General features: G+C 38.0%; 1 protein-coding gene across 1 annotated transcript in view; it reads left to right on the plus strand.

The window, feature by feature from the left end:
• Window positions 1–20210, plus strand: part of LOC142150736 (proprotein convertase subtilisin/kexin type 5-like) — a 110691-nt gene that overhangs the window by 15421 nt on the left and 75060 nt on the right. Inside the window, exons 3-7 of the mRNA XM_075205931.1 lie at window positions 3198–3266; window positions 5600–5642; window positions 7056–7201; window positions 7424–7618; window positions 19420–19506. Of these exons, the coding sequence (XP_075062032.1) occupies window positions 3198–3266; window positions 5600–5642; window positions 7056–7201; window positions 7424–7618; window positions 19420–19506 (540 nt within the window). The remainder of the gene's footprint in view (window positions 1–3197; window positions 3267–5599; window positions 5643–7055; window positions 7202–7423; window positions 7619–19419; window positions 19507–20210) is intronic.

Consider the following 20210-nt stretch of genomic DNA (forward strand, 5'->3'; position numbering starts at 1 on the left):
GACCTGGGTAAAAAATTGGCACAGCGGGAGATGTATTGGATTTATGAACTCAATACGTTGTCCCCTTATGGGTTAAATGAGAGTTTTTAAGTGGTTTCTTTTTTATAATGATTATAATATTTTATCTATTTCAGTTTCCATAATAACACTTAAAACAATAAAGGTAGGGATCAACCACATATTCATCAATAGCATGATGAAGGGCATCCCATACGTCAAATAAAATAATAAATAAAGTATTCTTTCACTCAGAGAAGTTTAGAAAATGAGTTTAAGCTCAACTAATACACTGGACATAGGTCTTTTTGGTATCAATAAATTAGTAAATTCATAGTGGATCTATTAATAAAAAAAATTGAGTCTGTGTGTCACTATACACAAAAGTCAGGTCACACAGTAGAATTGGGTAGTAAATCAGGCAACATGCATATAGTGATTGTAAACAGTGTCACAGAGCACAACACCCCCTGGAGGTGGGGTAAGGTGTAAGGATGTCTTTAAAAAGCTGAGACCAGTTGCAAGAAATTGTCAATCTTTTGGGAAATCAATCATCATGAATAAGTTGTCCATCTTCAAGCTAATTTCCCTTGGCGCAGAATATACCACTTGTCTGTAAATTATACTATGAATGTAATCCCTTTATTTTAAATCTGTTTTGTGTATATTTGTCATGTCATCTTAATTTTTTTATTATCTGTAAGCATTGTACCTTCTGTAGATTAAATAAAAAAATTTAATTAATGCTGCCCTTATTGCTCTAAATGAATTCACTGCCAGTTTAGAAGAGAGAGATTGCTTGGCTGTATTAACCCTTTAGATACCAGTGTGTGAAGTGTTAACTGTTTAGCTACCAGAGTGTGCGCAATTGGGTAATTAAGTCATAGGTTTTCTACGGGCATTATACGTAGCTGGTGGCAGTTGCAGAGAAGTGTAGAAGCGTGTGTCTGTGTTGGGAAAGGACCAGCTAAATCTGTAGCCTGAGAGAGAGGCGAGTGTGAGGTTTAGGCTGGAATCCTGTGTGTTTCCTTACAGTAAGCTTCTAAGTCACGAGTGCGCAGAGGGCGGTTTGTGTCTGGTAAAGGTAGTTAGCAGAGATTTCCTGACAAAATAGAGGTGATCTATTGTTTGACAATGTGAATATATGAGAATATTAAATCAGGGAGTGGCTAGAGGTGGCTATTCCTGACACGTACTATTTTCTTTAAATTCTTGGTATTATGTATAAGGGAAACTCCTACAGCTAACCCTGTTTTACTTTCTATTCTACTTGCCTTTTACATTTGAAAGCTCCCCTCCATAATCCTTCACTTTCCCCAGATAACTGCATGCAACTAGATACTTAAGGCTTCAGCAGCATCTCACAGTTTACAATGCCCCTATGTAATATCTGTTAAACAGAGGACATCTGAATTATGAGGAACATGGTGTATATGACTTGACATATCACATCATAAATTGAGGGGAGACTTTTACTCAAATTAAGACTGGCAATCAATAAACCAAACAAGCACTTCAAATTTACTACTCAAATCTGAGGATATAAATTTTCCTCTACAAAGGTGTGACCTTTTTAAAAGAAACACATATTTTTCAGTGTGCTGTACTGGTCAGATAAGATAGTAAAGGTGAAGAGGGTTGTATAAGCACGTCTGCTTGTTATCTGAGGAATACATGCAGCAGGGACATTGAATACATCAGAAACATGTTGATTCTGCACATTTTATTACATGAAATACTGCATTACAAACAATGGAGGGATCTCAGACTGCATAGCAAATGTATATTTAATGTTATTACGTTTAATCACCTGGGATCTCCCTGGTGCCTGTTTTAAAAATGAACAGTGCAGATAATTGAGACACTGTTATTTCTCTGTTACCACCACTGTGAAAATAAATGCAATTCATTTTATTGGTAATTGGGGATTTCTAGGATGTGTCTCTATAGAACAGACTGATACTTGAATAAACAAATAAGTGTATTCTTTGTTGTTATTTTTAAGTCTAATATTATTAGCAGATAATATTTATATTTACACATTTTGGCGAATGATACCAGAAATTTTATTTTTCTTAGGGACCACTGTAATTCCCCATTCTTACATGTTATAATACTTCATGTACAAGAACGTGATACATTTTTAGGAATTTTCTTGCCTATGTTATTTCCCCATTTAAATCATAGGTCAGAGGGTATGTTTGCTAAACTGTGTGTTTGAAAAAGTGGAGATATTGTCTAGAGCAACCAATCAGATTCTAGCTATCATTTTGTAGAATGTACTAAATAAATGATAACTACAATCTGATTGGTTGCTATAGGCAACATCTCCACTTTTTCAAACCTGCAGTTTAGTACATATACCTCCAGGTGTGGAAAGTCCTATTTAATACTTTTCAAGCAATATTTTACTTCAGGTCTATTTACATTCAGACAGTGGAATTCAAGCACAATGTTTCTCGAATTCCACTGAAATTCATAAATAATTCATATTTTATTTTAAATGAATAAAATATAAATTGCAAAATAGAGCATTTGTCCCCTAAAATCCATAACCAGAACTGGAACATTCAGACTCTAACAGAGAACCTTGCACCATGGGGTCCTCCTGTTATAGAAAGAACCTGCACCAGCTTGGACTTAGCGGAGTTGCAGTCATTATTGGGGGAGGAGAAAGAAAAAACAGTGTGTCTCCCTACCCACCCAGAGCTCAAAAGCACTGGGGATATTCTCTCCTCCCAGCCATGGCGGTAAGGGTAATGAAAAAGATTTAGACCCAGTGTAATGGAGCGAGGTCCCTTAGGCACCTGTCCATTATACCACAATGGCTAAAAACATACACACAAATAATGTCTCATTCTACATTTTTTGTAGTACCATGGAAAATTGTTTTATGTTATCGACTATTGGTCTTTTTCTACGTAGCTAAGAAGTAGGAGATCACATATTGATAGCAAAATAAATTTTACACTATATATGTTAAAAAAAAAACCAACAAATAAGCCTAACGTACTTGTGGGTATTGTTCCCTTGTAACATCTTCCCAAGACAACCAATCAGACTCTTAAGTTTGTGGTACAGTTTAAAACATGAATTAAAATGTCAGCTATCTATGGAACAGTTTACATAACTGTCCACATTGTGTGTGTTGTGGTAGTGGGCTGAAAATATTTATTTTGTGTTTTTACCCCATAACACAGGCCAAGTGGAAGACTCTGAGTCGGGAGAGTGTGTTGACTGTGAGTCTGGCTGCAAAACTTGTTCAGTAGGTGAGAAGCTAAATCAATACAATATACAACTAAATGCTGTAACATTCATATTGTTAAAAATTAAGGTAGGACATCCTCTCTTCTGTAGAACATTACACTTGCTTGAATTCACAAGAATGTATACAATTTAAAATACTGTACATTAAATTCTATCATGGACAATATATAGTAAATAAAGGGAAACATAAGGTTTATATCCCTTGCTAACACAGCCCTTATCTCTTTCACCACCAGAGCCTCTCTCTACTCATCCTGTTCCCACACTGTAGGATAGAAGCTATTTTCCAAAATGCTGCAATCACTTTGCTGCTGAAGACACAAAGGGCCTCATGTAGAGTTAAATGCAATTTATGCTTACAACATAAGCGTAAATTGGGTCCCATACGTTACCTACAATTTCATGCTGGACTTTGCTGCTTTCCTTTACATTTCCAGCTATATGACCTGCATTAGGAAATGTCTTAATGATCTGCTGCTGATAATGAATTGCTAGCACCTGCAACCTATTACCAGAGGGTCAGCTCTATTTATCCAGCCTCCTGGAATTAAGCAACTGCCACACTATAGGACTACCTCTGCGTATGACCTCACCCTGAATGGCAACTCTCATGCCTTGTGACTCCTTGGCTCTGGATTACAAGTCTGTGAAGTATCTTAGCCTTTTATGTGGCCTTATTTATCCCCCTCACTCCACTATGAACTTTCTTGGACTAAAAGTACAAAGACTGTCGTGTGTGTGTGTGTGTGTGTGTGTGTGCATATATATATATATATATATATATATATATATATATATACATACAAGTTAACCCTTGCATGATACTCATGTATTCTAGTCAAATCAAGCTACTTAAGGTGTTAAAAAGGTTCTTGTCATCTTCATTGCCACACACACACGCCGCTAGGCTTTTATATATTAGATAATGCTAAGAATTTAGTAGGTCAGTGTAGTATATAACTCCGCCCAGCAGGTGGCACTGCAGCTTGAGCACTCTGTCACCGGGTAGTTTTTTACACACACACACACACACACACTAACACAGCATGTGTGTTCATGAGGTAAAATTACCTCACGAAAATGAGTTTGAGCCCTCAACTCGTAAATTTAGCCTTTACTACCCCTCCCACGGGGGGAAGGGGGGATGATGGAAATTAACTGACTTGACTATTCTAATTTTTTGTCAAATAATGTCAGTATACCAAATTTCAGGTCAATTGGATGAGCCCTTTCTGAGAAAATAGTTTTTTCCACACACACACACACACACACACACACACACACACACACACTAACGCATGCCTCTACACATGTGTGTTCATGGGGTAAAATTACTTCACGAAAATGAGTGTGAGCCCTACCAAATTTCAGCCCTTTTTGAATTTTTTTCCCCACACACACTAAGAATTTAGTAGGTCAGTGTATAACTCTGCCCAGCAGGTGGCGCTGCAACTTGTTTTTTTTTTCCACACACACACAGACAGACAGACGCCACTAAGCATTTATATATTAGATAATGCTAAGAATTTAGTAGGTCAGTGTAGTATATAACTCCACCCAGCAGGTGGCGCTGCAGCTTGAACACTCTGTTACCCGGTAGTTTTTTTCCACACACACACGCCGCTAGGCTTTTATATATTATATATATATATATATATATATATATATACATACATATATACACATACACACACCCCTATAGAAATCCAGTGTTTGCTTCTAGGGCCCCGCAGACAGACCGGGCCCCGGTAATTTGTAGCCACTCCCCCCCTCTCTCGGCGCCCCTGCTAACCGGTAAAATTAACTTCACACAGTAGGTAATTCATGAAGCGAAAACCGGCCACTTGGCAGCACATATGCAGCTTTCAACTCACTGTCTCAATCTACACAAATATGCCTAGACATCCTCTATGGAGCATAGATTTACAGAGAAAGATGGGCGCATTTGTGGAGGTACAAGGAGGATTTGTAAGTATGAAGTAGTTCCCAGAGAACTATGGATTAAGTGCATCAGTGCACCTTATTTTGGGAAACAGTGCAGAGTCCAGATTTCAAATTGCAGAGTAATATTATTCTAATGAGATAAAGTGGTGGAGAGAGTGCATTTTTCAGGGATGTACCTTGCAGCGCACTGCTATTCCCACTCTGCAAGAAGACTTGAAGCTTGTATTGACTCAGAGCTGGCAGTCTTTTGTTTCTGTATCCCTCATTTGCTCAAGTGTTTCATTTATTTTATTGTGTTAGCTAACTGCATGCTTATACAGTATATAACTTAAAGTTCCTATATATATTTCAAATTATTTGTAATTTACTTAATATATATCTCTCTATATAGATGATCCTGAAATCTGCCTCAGCTGTCTACAAGGTTATTTTCTGTAAGTCACCAATGTATTTAATTTTTAGTGTAAGTAGAAAGTAGTGTAATTTGTAAATGAAAGAAGGAAACTAATAAATGTTATCACAATAAATATATAAGTAGTACATAACCTAATTGAGAAATGCAGATGTGCGCATACTGTTATACGAGGCATACATGCATAAGTACTATGGGGCTGATGCAGTTTGTGTGACATACCTTGAGTGAAATCGCTCTGCGCATGCTCAGAAAATGGGTGCACACACATGTGCCCATGAAGTCTTGCATGATTCTGGGGAGTTATGACCAAATGCCTCTCTTGAGGCAGGACAGGGGAGGGAAGGGTTGTAGGCTAAGTACAAGAAAGGCATGTTTACCCAAATGTAGATGAAATGTAAACAAAGGAAGTGTATCTTTTGCACCCTCTACAAAGCTTATTATTTATTTGCAAGGCATCCTTAGTGCTTGATACAGAAGCAAGTAACAAATAGACGAGGTAATACATATCAGTAGCACAGATGAGTGTGAGTAATGCTATGAGGACTCACACAGAGAGCAGCAAAAGACGTGATAGGACAAACCAGGAAGACAGACAGTAGACTGAAGTGCGACAATGGGTAGAGAGGACCCTGCCCGCAAGATCTTACATTCTAGAGGGTGGGGTGGTGAGGAAGAGGAGGTGATGGATAGAATGGTTAGGAGGTGGTAGGATAGCGAGCTTGAAAAGGTGAGTTTTGAGTGAGTGTTTGAAGAACTGAAGGTTGGGGGAGAGTCGATGATGGTGACTTGCCATAAGCCATACGCATATCCTGCCAAGTAGAGCAATTTTCATCCAATTTGTCAACAATGCTGCCTCAACCCCTCTATGTGATCTCAAAAAGAGTGCAATGTCCAATGGAGAAGTAATTTATCATTTGCAGTAAAAATGATTATGGCAGATGGCCAGTTTTTGCCTTGTGTGAGGTCCTCTTCCATTCACTGTTCAGCCCAATCGCAGATATCCTGGATTTATACAGTCTAGCCAGACAATTGTTATTGGAAGGTGTCACCAATTGAAATAGCTTAGGTGGACAACATAGCAACATCTCAATGTATAAATATTGTCTATTACCACAAGGATTAGGAGCTTAATGGCATTTATTGAGTATAAGTGTGTATATGATTACAGCAATGTTTTCTTACTCTTCTTCGTTCAAAAGCTTCATCACTTCATGGCCAAATTATTTGACAGATGTTTTGCTTGCTGTAAGCAATTGCATATCTCTGGGTGTAAATGAATACAAACATTCAAGCATTCAGTCAGCAGCACACATGTATTCAGTGATATGTCAGCACAGGGAACACTATAGTCCCAACATTAGTTACTTCACTCTAACAAGTCTATTTTATATGAATTGTGAACATTTCTTTTTAACACTGCATTTGATTTTAGGTATCGCCTACAATGCCGAAAACACTGCCCCCAGAAAACATACGAGGACAATGGCAGGAAAATGTGTCTTTCTTGTCCTTTATGGTGCCTTCAATGCCACAATGCCATAAATTGCTATTCCTGCCAAAATGGATATTATTTACATGGTAAGAAAAGAGCAGTGAAAGCTTATCAGCCACATTTCTACATATCAGTTTCTTGTCCTTATTTGTTCAGTGGTGAATGGCTCAACACTCAGCGAGATAAAAGGACAATACACACCCTGCATATATTGCTTCACCTACGCACTTTTTTTCTATATATCATTATGTTGCTATGTGAACATACGTATTATATTATAGGTAATGACAATAAACATTCTATTACAGATGATGGCTGTGTACTGAAATGCCCAGATGGCACATTTCAAGATGCTAAGAACTGGCAGTGTGAAGCTTGTCATAAATCCTGCCAGACCTGCCATGGGCCATCACCTCGAGACTGTGACTTGTGTCCAGAGGAGAAGCTTCCTTCTTATGGAATGTGTCATCTTGTGACATGCTTGGATGAACAGTATTTTAATGGTATGTAAACAAAATAATAATCTGGCAACACAATGATCAAATTACATTTAAAATGTTATATTCAAACTCTCATATTATGGTGTATTGATACTTAAGATATGAATACTAAATTCACCAGCTAAATTTCACGCAACCCTCTTACGAACATATTTCTCGTGTGTGTGTGTGTGTGTGTGATCTGTTGCATTTCAGATATAGTAGTCTATATACTAAGGTGCGATCAGCCATAAAAAAGCAGAAAACAGCCGTTTCCTCAGAAAAATGTGCATCACATAATTTATAGATTAACCCATTTAACGGTGCTTAACGCAGACCCCATATATATGGGAACTGCAAAGTTATCTAATTTATTAAGCAAAGCTTTTCACAGCAAGGTATCGCCATCTTGAGTAATTTTCAATTGAATCCGCTGAAGCATCTCTGACTACGCTGTATCCCTCCAGATGACAATGATATGTGCCGGGGCTCCCAGAGCAGCCTAGGCATGGTAAATACCAGCATTAATGCTTTATGTATCACTGCGATTTGCAGCAATACATAATGAATGGTATCACTGTTTAATAATAAATAGACCACATAGCAGTGGTTGTAGTGGAAATTTAATAGTGGTGGTATGAAAATCTAGAAGTGATGGTATGAAAAATGTAAGTACATAGAATATAGTTTTACATTGAAGGCAGTCAGAGATGTGTCAGTATGGCATACCATCATATACACACCCACTTTGACCACTGTCCCATAGTCAGGGCCGCCGAGAGGGGGGGGAGCGGGTACATTTTACCCGGCCCCTCACTGCAAATTTTTTTAAAAAAAATCTCCGTCTGCGGGGGGGCTTGATCCGTCGTCGGTGGGGGGAGCTGGAACGAAAAAAAAAAAAAAGAATTATATTCACGTGATCGGCGCCGCGTCCCTCCTTCCTCTCTTCTACATTCACACTGACTGCAGGGCGTGACGTCATCAAGTCACGCCCGTCAGTCAGTGAGGAGCGCCAGACAAGACCAGAAGAAAGAAGAGAAGACAGAGGAAAGAAGAGAAGAGAAGAAAAGAAAAGAAAGAAGCTAACAAAAGGTAAGTAAAGAAACGGAGAGGCAAGGGGAGGGAAACAGAAAGGGACAGTGCTATAAAGAAGAGGGAGTAAAAATACAGGGGAGAGAGGCTGAGAGTTAAAAAAAAGGGGAGAGAAGCACTAATTTAAAAAAAGGGGAGAGAAGCACTAATTAAAAAAAAATGGGAGAGAAGCACTAATTAAAAAAAAGGGGAGAGAAGCACTAATTTAAAAAAAAAAAGGGGAGAGAAGCACTAATTTTAAAAAAAAGGGGAGAGAAGCACTAAATAAAAAAAGGGGAGAGAGGCACTTATTAAAAAAAGGGGAGAGAAGCACTAATTAAAAAAAAAGGGGAGAGAAGCACTAATTAAAAAAAAAAGGGAGAGAAGCACTAATTAAAAAAAAAAGGGGAGAGGCAGAGTGAAAAAGAAGGGGGGAAAGCAGCATGGAGGGCGCAGTGTGAGCATAAGGGGGCACAGTGTAGTTGTGATGAAGGGGCACAGTATTGTGTGTGTGATGGCACAGGGGGCTTGTTACAATGTACTGTGTGTGGTAGGTAGGTGGTGGCTAATTAATGGGCGCTATTTTGTTTGTAGGGTGATGGTGGGGCAATTTAATAGTGGGGACTATTCATTTAAGATGGGGTGGTTTGGGGGCTATTGAATATGGGGGTGAGTTTGGGGAGAATGAGGTCTATTTATTAAATGAGAGTATGAGTTATTTAATGGCAGTGATGATTGCGGGAAATAGGTATTGCTGTTTGCAGGAAGAGAATAGGTTTATTTATTAAATGTGAATACTATTATTTTAATGTTGGGACTGGAGGAAGGCCTAATTATTAATTGTGGGTGCTATTGATTTAACGCCGGGGCTGGCTGTAATTTTCTAAATGTAGCCATTTTTTTTCAAAATAGGTCCTTCAACATTCCAGGATCCGGACAAGCCGCAACTAAAGAAAGCCACAGGTAGAGAAAGTGAGAAGAACAGGTAGGAGAGAGGGCACAGTGTGTGAAATGTTGTGATTCTAGTAGGGACAATAACAATTTTTGGTGAGTGTTGTGCCCAATGTAAGGTGCAGGCCAAGACTGAACTCTATGTGTACACACTGCATTGTTTCTATACTACACTGTGGTGCTAGATGTCCTGAAAGTCAGGAGTGCTTGGACATATGTGACACTCCGGCGAATTGAGAGCCTAGTGATTTTGATGTTAGCCACGCCCCAATTGTGCATTTGCCACGCCCCCAAATGCATGACCACACCCCCTAAAAAATGCATGCTCGACTATAAGGGGGCCCCATGAATTTGTTGTACCCGGGCCCTGAATTCCTCTTGGCAGCCCTGCCCATAGTATATATGGATCAGGCTTAAAGAAAATGTACAGTAGCTATGAATCATTTGTACATCTGCAATGTGCTTTGGGAAGTGGATCACAAAAAAATGGTACAGATGTATGCTCTATGATCCATTTCCCTATATAGTTTTTCTGTACAGAAAAAGTATTTTGCTTTGGTACAGATACACTGAATTTTAATTGTGCTTGATCTGCGTGCACCACATGCAGAATGCAATAGATGACACATGTGATAAATACACTAGTGTAAAAACCCTTACTAAGCAGTGATCTGGATACACTAGTGTGACACCCCTAGAGGTGGGTGTTGAGAGGATCGTACCTGGTCCCTGGATGTTCTTCTTTCAGTCATGGCACGGCAGTGGAACAGAGAACCCCAAGTCCCTAATATAAGTAGGACACCAATGAATGAAGTGACGTCAGAGTTATTATGCAGGAACAATATATCACTAAAATATTTCTGGGCAAAGAATGATTAGCAACACATACAATGTGAATATGCTGTTCACAGGCCTGAGCTAATAGTGTCAGTTAATGCATTTAACTTGCCCATTGCTATGGGTCTTACTTTCAGACTAACAAAGGCAATAACAATATACCTATATGTCAATATTCTATAATATAAACAGCATGGTTACAACTATGATTCACAGTACTCTGAGTATCTTTTGATAACCGTCACGTGACCAGAGACTCAACAGCGTTCTGCGCTGCAGCCATAATACTCTAACTCTGGAATATTTGAGCTCTTAAAATGTAGGATATACTATGTAGTGTGTAAGAATACAGTCTGTTTGATTACACAGACCTGTTTCCTGTTGTGTAGATAGTTTTCAGCTCCATCTACACTATCACTGGTATCACCTCTTTTCTTTAGTGACAGCCTCTCTGTAGCCACTTTAATGAAGTCTTTGCACATGCAGAATTCTGACTGGCAACACACCTCGGCCCTCTGCAGCAGTCTTATTCTCAGCAACAATAGGTGCCTCACTTTTCCTTACAACAGCATAGCAGAAAAATGTGTCTCTTTTCACAAAATGTCTTCTAGGTACTCACTCACTCTCTGAGACTCCTCCTCTCACTCTCAAAAACCCTGGAACTTTCCAGCAACCTTGGTTTCCTTTGGTCCTAGAGTCTCTCCTGTGACACAGTTCTGTTCCATAGGATCCTAGTGCCCCACGGTTTCTGGGTATCACACTGGCACTTGTCCTTCAGTATAGTAAATAAATTGTTAACCAGCAGACTACCTTTTTTCACCCTCTTAGTGAAATGTAATATACACTTCAGGTATAGCAATTGGATGTGAAAGTGTGATAGTTGATGATCTAGTTTGGGCATAGAAGGATCAGGACTACACATACTATGGAAGTTGTCTTTGTTTCAAAGTAAATCTGGGCTGCTTTGAGTATTAATTTGCACCTCTTATTGTACCCGAGATATGTGTCATCTTTTGAATGCATTAGTCATATGCCTTGAAATAATAATGTATTCATCATATTTGCACACAACAACATTGTGTGTATGAGTTAGAATTATTTACTTTATACAGTACAGTCTATTAAAAAGTGATTCATATAACCATAATCTATATATATACACATAACTTATTGTATTCAGGGCAATCTCAATTAGTACCATTTCACACTAAACTACTTACTGAATTTAATAATGTAGACATGCTTGTTCATCGCTGTAGTCACAATTTATTTTAATACTTAAAAACTTGTATAAAAACACAACATTGTGTAGTGACGCAAGATAGCTGCATGTAATATGATTAATCCTTACTATGCTCCAGATGCTGTGAATTTGGTATCTGCTGAACTAGTCACTATTCCAAGCTTTAAGCAATTCACAGAGGTGCTAGACAAGCTTTTTTCACAGTTCTACACTTAATTGCTTTCTCCAACCTGCTGTCATTGATTATAAAGGGTGGAAGAAATGTTTGCACATATGCACACACTCACACCAGTATATCCATCATATGGCTTTTATCTGTCTTTGCCTGGCCTCTGGCCATTAAGATCCTTACCTTGCGTGTTATAATCAATAAATATCACCTTATTTCACTGTAATCATTGTTTCAGTGTGACGTTACAATGATGGCACAAGAGAATCTTGACACCTATCTTCTTCACTCCTCCAGCACATTTACTTAAATATATATATTTCAAATTACCACTCCTGTACAGTTCTTATAGGACAGTTGTAAATGGGTTGCAATTCTCTAGGATCCCAGGATCTCTCTACATCATGGTTCTAATGGTCTCTCTAGTTACTCAGTGCCAGGCATACTGGAGTTCTCAGCTTCCCTGGGTTCTGCCATATACACGGCTCAGTCAAAGCTCACTTCTCTCTGTGGTTTATCTCTCTCTAATCCTTCTCAGACTCTTATCCTTCTCTCCTCCTGACTCTCAGCTGGATCTATACTTGCACAGAGTTCCTGTAATCTCTATGCAGCCTCTCCCTCTCTTGGTGGGCACAGCTGTCAGGAACTAAAAGCTCTCAGCAGATTCCTTATTGGCTGAAAGTAAACACTGTTGGTTGCTGGAGTTCACTGTAGTACCATAAAGGGAGCCCACTCAGACAATGATAATTAAGGCTCTGATAGCTGGTGGGCACAATATTTTTTTCAGTAAAAATGGGGACTAATGCAACTGATGGTTCTGGGAAATTTGTGATGTTTGAAAAGTAGCCATGTGACATGAAGTTTGTTCAGATCATGAAATCCACCCCATACTTCTAAATACTACAACAGTGTCATTAATACCGTAAATACTTTCTTTCAGAGCAAGAGTTACTGATAAGTTCCTATGTACTTTATAGCAACCAGCATTGTCCAACATAACCAGGCAATGAGAGATTTAATCCCATGTATTCAACTTACAAGTCACCCATCAGTTACCCATTGGTTAAATATGATATAACCACCATTGTAACAATAGAGGTAAAAGCAGAGTCGAAGAGCCATAAATCCAACAGGCGTACACTAATTTTATTAGTTCCAATTCGCATAAGCTATGGTCAATGGCCTCTGTGGTGGATGATAGCTAATCAGATCAGAAGGGCTACAAAAACCTAAAAGCAATCAATTGTAAATAATAAAATAAAAAGTCTTCTTAAGAATAATACGTGCACCCCATGCAGAATAATATATTTGAATCTCTAACAAGATGTCTGTGTAATTGAGAGAAACCCCTAGTCGTGACTTATAAATAGCTATCTAATGAGCTATAGGGTTAATGTATCTCTGAGAGAGTATAATATATGTACATAAATCGTTTCAAGGAGTTGCGTGGACACCCTAGTATAAGAAAGTTGAGTAGGAAAAATATGAAACTCCCTAAATGCCCTCTATTTATATAAAGAGAAATCTCTAAATCATGGGGTAGGGAAGATGGTCTCAGCGTTTCCTAAACAATTATAGGTAACAAGGAAAATGGTATATAAGTTTCCTTTCTAAGGGTTCCTAGTAGCAAATGAATCTCCTATATTATCTCCAATGATAAGTTATATCTCTAACAAGATATCTATGTAATTGAGAGAAACCCCTAGTGATGACTTATAAATAGCTTTCTAATAAGTTATGGGGTTGATATATCTCTGAGTGAATGTGATATATAAACATAGAGTCAATGCAAGGAAACTATATGTCAAAAATATGAGACATACTAGATTGTCATCTAATCTGGATAAAGACAAGATTCAGGCTCTTAAGGACATTGAGGGATGGGAGGATACCATCATAAAACCCTCAGATAAGGGGGGCAATATTGTTTTATTACCAAGGGAAAAATACGTCAAGGAAGTTTTTCGCCAATTAGGTGATAGTACCTGTTACCAACGACTCATCTTTAATCCCACGGCTAACTTTACATCTTTATATAAGAATTTGATTAATTCGGCATTGAATGAGGGTACTATATCTAGACAGGATTATGAGTATCTTTGTGTTGAAAATCCAAAGACACCTACGCTATGCATCTTGCCAAAGATACATAAATGTGAACGCAATCCCCCAGGGAGGCCTATAGTCTCCTGGATTGGAGGACTCACCGAGAACGCGAGTGTTTATGTGGACTCATATCTACGTAAGTTTGTGTTCAGTCTACCCTCATATACAAGGGACACTTTGGATGTATTGTCCAAGATTCAAGACATTGTGACAAATGAAGATACATGGCTAGCATCATACGATGTTGAATCGTTATATACGAATATTGATCATAATCAGGGTCTGGCTGCAGTCAGATATTTCTTAGAAATGGATAGACAAACGGATTTCAGTAATTTTCTTCTGGCATTATTACGTTTTATTCTCACTAAAAACTATTTTGTTTTTGATGATAGATTTTATTTACAGGTGAGGGGCACGGCTATGGGGACATATTGTGCCCCTACTTATGCTGGTCTTTTTCTAGGCTGGTGGGAGAGAGAGGTGGTTTTTAGTGAAAGATATGAGAACTTCACTAAACACGTCATATTATGGTTGAGATATATCGATGATGTTTTTATCTTGTGGGAGGGGGAGAAAGACCTCTTCGAGGAATTCACAAGAATTCTAAATATTAATAATCTCAACTTAAAATTAACATCGGAAATCAATCATACGACTATCAATTTTTTAGATCTTACTATCTATAAGAATTCAAATGGCTCCCTTGAGACTGACATCTTTAGAAAACCCACATCTACAAATAGTATTCTCCATCACTCAAGTGCCCATTTTTCACCAGTTCTTAAGGGTGTTCCGAAAGGGGAATTTTTGCGCATGAGACGTAATTGTTCAGACACTAAAACATATCAAACCAGATCGGCAGAACTTACTAATCGCCTAAAGAAGAGAGGCTATGGAAATAAAATCATCCAGAAAGCCAAAATTTCAGCAGACCAGAGAGATAGACATACTCATATATCCATCTCTGAATCCCATTAAGGACAAAGCTCCAGTCAGAATAGTAGGCACTTTTTGTGCAGAATGGCGAGATTTAGCAACCATTTTTCAAAAGCACTGGCACATACTACTATCTGACGAAGACCTTAAGAAAGAGCTGGATGAAAATATTGCTTTTAGTTGGAGGAGATCCAAAAATTTAAGAGATAAATTGGTTCACAGCCATCTGCAAGCCCCAAAAAGAGAAGATAACAGACCGAAAGGTTTCTTTAATTGTGGTACGTGTAAGGCTTGCCAATTCACTATTACAACAAAACAATATACAGACAAATATGGAAAGATCTGGCATATTACTGAATTCTTAAATTGTAACTCCCATGGAGTCATCTATTGTCTTACCTGCCCCTGTGGATTAAAATACATAGGGATGACGAGTCGTCCGTTTAAGAAACGTCTCCTGGAACACATTGGCAATATCAAAAATGCTTTGAAAGACCAGAAGAACTTTAAGAAATTGACAACTGTAGCCAAACACTTTATGAGCCATCATTATTGCGATCCAAAACACATAAAAGCCTTTGCTATGGAGAAAACTACTTTAAATTTAAGGTGGGGTGATTTACAATCACAACTATTGAGGAAAGAGACTAAAAAAATTTTTTTGATGGGTTGTATGTTTCCAAATGGATTGAATGACTATAACAGTTATTCTGCCTTTCTATAATTAATAGTTTTTGCATATTTGATTTATGACCGGTAGTATTTGGAATAGGTCTTCTCTATTCACATTTTTATGGGTTTATACCCCTTATAACACTGTATATCACTATATTTTTGCACGTATCCTATTTTCTGTCTTTAAATGTCACTTTCAATGTTATTTTCCTGTTTCAGGTCTTCCCAGCATTTATTACGCCATTCCTATCTTAATACATTAATAATACTTACCTTCACCTTTTATATGTGATCATTATGGATCACCATAACTTTTTGATTCTTTCTTCCTCTTTCACTCGTCCAATTTTTATGTTATAATGATTTAACACGATGTCATAGGGGTAAAATATACATAACCATCGCATCATATATAAAGTAACACAGTATTATGACTTACCACCGTCAATCTTTACATTGATACCTTTATACCTATATTTATATTTATATTTATAATTTTGCATCATAGCTATACATAGCTACATATTTATTGATTCAATAATCATATTTGATATATAACCTTTCACTCACATATATATGAGTACATTTCCATTTTGAGGAATGTGAATCACAATTTATCCCCCATTATAACGGGGAGGATTGTAGATGAATAAAGTATATATGACTATTACTGTGAGATATATCCCATTAGTATTAGCTGATCGTCTGGAACAACATTGTGGAACCTTCTCCCTATTTATGTTTTATTTTTGGACTTCACCTGTTATTTTCTTGAACAGTCATGATCTCTTTCCTGCCTCTTGACTGTCGCCCTATCACGGCGATATGGAGGCGGAGCCTAATCGTCCTCAATCCTTTCTATTGGCTGACAAGTATGTCCATCTAAGTCACTCACTCCGTGGCGTGATTGGCTGAATTTGCTCACGTCATCAGGGGCTGCCCTGACATTGATTATTTAAGACACATAGGAACAAGGCTCTGGTTAGCCTTGATAAAGCTGATAAGCGAAACACGCATTGGCGTTTCTTAGCTCTGTGTGTCAACATGCTAATTTAGTAGGAAACGCTAAGACCATCTCCCCTACCCCATGATATAGGGATTTCTCTTTACAAGTAATAGAGGTTATTTAGGGAGACCTATATTGGTTTATTTAGCGCTCTCATATCAGGGTGTCCACGCAACTCCTTGCATTGACTCTATGTTTATATATCACATTCACTCAGAGATATATCAACCCCATAACTTATTAGAAAGCTATTTATAAGTCATCACTAGGGGTTTCTCTCAATTACATAGATATCTTGTTAGAGATATAACTTATCATTGGAGATAATATAGGAGATTCATTTGCTACTAGGAACCCTTAGAAAGGAAACTTATATACCATTTTCCTTGTTACCTATAATTGTTTAGGAAGCGCTGAGACCATCTTCCCTACCCCATGATTTAGAGATTTCTCTTTATATAAATAGAGGGCATTTAGGGAGTTTCATATTGTTCCTACTCAGCTTTCTTATACTAGGGTGTCCACGCAACTCCTTGAAACGATTTATGTACATATATTATACTCTCTCAGAGATACATTAACCCTATAGCTCATTAGATAGCTATTTATAAGTCACCACTAGGGGTTTCTCTCAATTACACAGACATCTTGTTAGAGATTCAATGTATCATTGGAGACAATATAGGAAATTTATTTGCTACTAGGGAACCCTTAGCCAAGATATATATATATATCTCTTCCTTGTTACCAATACATCTATATATCAACCTACATTAGCGGTACCTTCTATTTAGAACTTATTAACCATTATAGTACCACCGAGCTAAGTTTGCAGTGGATCTGCAATTTTATTCATTTTTGTTTTTGTTTTTGGTTTTAATATTTCACCAGCTTTTGGGTATAGGATGATTTATCAAATAAATTTTAATGCATATCAATAAATTTGAATTTTATTTAAATAAATATACTCATCCATTGTTCTGAGTGCCCCTCAGTCATCTGCTTTTCTCCTTTCCTTTTGATATACACTATATTTCAGGTGTATGGGTGCACCGTTCAGGATGTTGCTTACTATATTATAAACATCCTGTTTTTGATAGGCTATAATATATTAGAGAGCCTATCAATAGACCTTGGTGTGAGATTTGCCTAGTGCGGATACCTTTCTCTCTTTACAGAATAATATATTTACAAGATCTTATTGTTGCTAATTTATTACAATCGTAATTACAACCACAGAATGAAGAACTTAGCAGATAAGTTCAACTTTGTGGAGTATAAACTAAACAAGCATTAATTGATGGAAGAGATCAGTTTTACAAATTCATGTATTTCTCTAACATTTTCTAAGGTATCTAATGCTACCTGCAGCTCATGAATCTCTTTTTAGAAGAGAGGAAAATCCTATGCAGTTCTCCATATTCATACTGCCCCCAGTGCTGTATCATCTGACAATATCAGTTGTTTTGCAATCTCCAGCTCGAAAACCTATTGTCCTTAGCTAGACCCAAAATACTATTTAAAATATGATTAATCCAAACGTAAAAATTACCTATGTATTATGTGAAGGAAATATATAGGATAATAAGAGTATTTATCCCCTGCTGCACCAACCTCCCTTTCAAATGCAGATGACTGTGTATTTGGTGAAGCTTGCCTTAGAGAAGCAAGATGTAGCAAGAGTGAATTACAATCTATCAGCTTGTCCCTCTATACTCAGCTTGGACCAAGCTTCAAGCTTTGCTTAAAGGGACTTGACAAGAAGCTGTAGTTCAAAGTGTTCCTTGTGGTATTAGATTAAGCTCAGTGAAGTGCATAGAGGACACAGGCACTGGACGCCCTTTCACAGTACATCATTTGTAAATGTTTGGAGAAACCAAGAACACTCATTATTTTTAGCACTGAAGGAGCCGCTTCACTGGGTATTTGCATGGTGGGCACTGCAGTTTGTATATTTAGGGCATATATAATGCTTGATATTTGTTAATTATGTATATACATAGAATATGAACATCATGATTAAAAGCAAAGCTGGAATCTTTCATGTGCATATTCTGTAAGTAACAATGGAAACTAAGTTCTTTTAATTATGCCATTTTTAAGTACTCTGCCCATGCAAGTAGAAAGGTGGGTATGAACACCACCACAGTATTGATATTTGGATCCAAGGGATCTCATAAGTAGACTTGTGTTTTAAGAGGAAAATATCAACATGTGAATGGGAAATTCTCCAGACCACTAAGAGGTTGAGCCTTGGGTATACCTTTGTATACTTGCAACTTGGCAGCTCGTCACTGCTACCAGGGAACTCCTTATTGTATATGCTGGCATTAACTATGTGCTATTTTAGATCTTTTGCTTTGACCACTCAATTTATTTTATTCAGAGATATTTATATAAATTGATTTTCAATTCCAGGGATAATACAAAACTGCAGGTAGATGTTCTTGGAATATGAATAAGTCTGTAATCTGTAATTGAGGAACATATTATCCACACAGTTCTGAAAATAGAGAGCAACGTGATATTACTGTATACAGTATACACAAAACATGATCAGATTTTGCCTCCTCCTCCAGTGACTGCGAGAAACAGGCCAGGGCAATGAGGTGAAAGAGTAACTTTTAAATGTAATTTTGTATATTTTGGGCATTATTCCCCAAATCATTGAATAATTACACACACAGACAAGTCTGCAACATTTTGAATAATGGATCTCAAACCTGCATATAGAAAGAGTGAGAGTATATGTATGAAGTTGATGCAATCCATTTAATTTAAGGACACTAGATTAAATGATAATATTGTTGTTTGTTTTTATTCCCAAGTGGCAGATGGCAAGTGCTACGCCTGTGACCCGACCTGTCAGACGTGCTTTGGCCCACAACCACAGGACTGCTTTTCCTGCCATTCTGGTATAGTACCAAAATCTTCTCTGTACTAAAGCTAGAGCAAATCAGACAATCGCACATAATTTTTAATTCCCTTTGGTAAACAATTTGTTATTTATGTCATTATCTATAATTTCATCATATTTAAAATCTATTAATAACTCTCTTTATTGTGTTTGATAACTAATGAGGATACGCTGTGAATTTTTGCATACATTAATTTGGGTAATAAAAGATTCAGCATGAATTCAGAGTGAATACTATTCAGGTATAACTGCTTGAACCTGAATTCAGTCTCTGTAGGGATGTAAAGGTGCCTAGGGGACAAGGGCAACACTCAATGTAAATTCCTCCTGGCAAACAATGTACTTACCTGATCCCAGTGGCGGATCCAGGGGGGGGCGATCTGGGCGATCGCCCCCCCCCCCCCTAGCAGACACTTGCTGCTGACGGCTGCACAGTATGTGCAGGTCCGTCCAGCCGTGACAGGCAGGGACAGTGTGCTGCCCGGCTGCTCTGACTGTGTTTAAAACACAATCAGAGCAGCCGGGCAGCACACTGTCCCTGCCTGTCACGGCTGGACGGACCTGCACATAGTGTGCAGCCGTCGGCAGCCTAAGATGTTAGAAAGGGGCGGGGCCTAAATCGCCCACCCCCTAAATCGCCCCGGGTACAGCATTTTTCTAGATCCGCCCCTGCCTGATCCTGAGGGATGGCTGTGAGGCGCA

The sequence above is a fragment of the Mixophyes fleayi genome, chromosome 4, assembly GCF_038048845.1.
Source record: "Mixophyes fleayi isolate aMixFle1 chromosome 4, aMixFle1.hap1, whole genome shotgun sequence".
NCBI lineage: Eukaryota > Metazoa > Chordata > Amphibia > Anura > Limnodynastidae > Mixophyes > Mixophyes fleayi.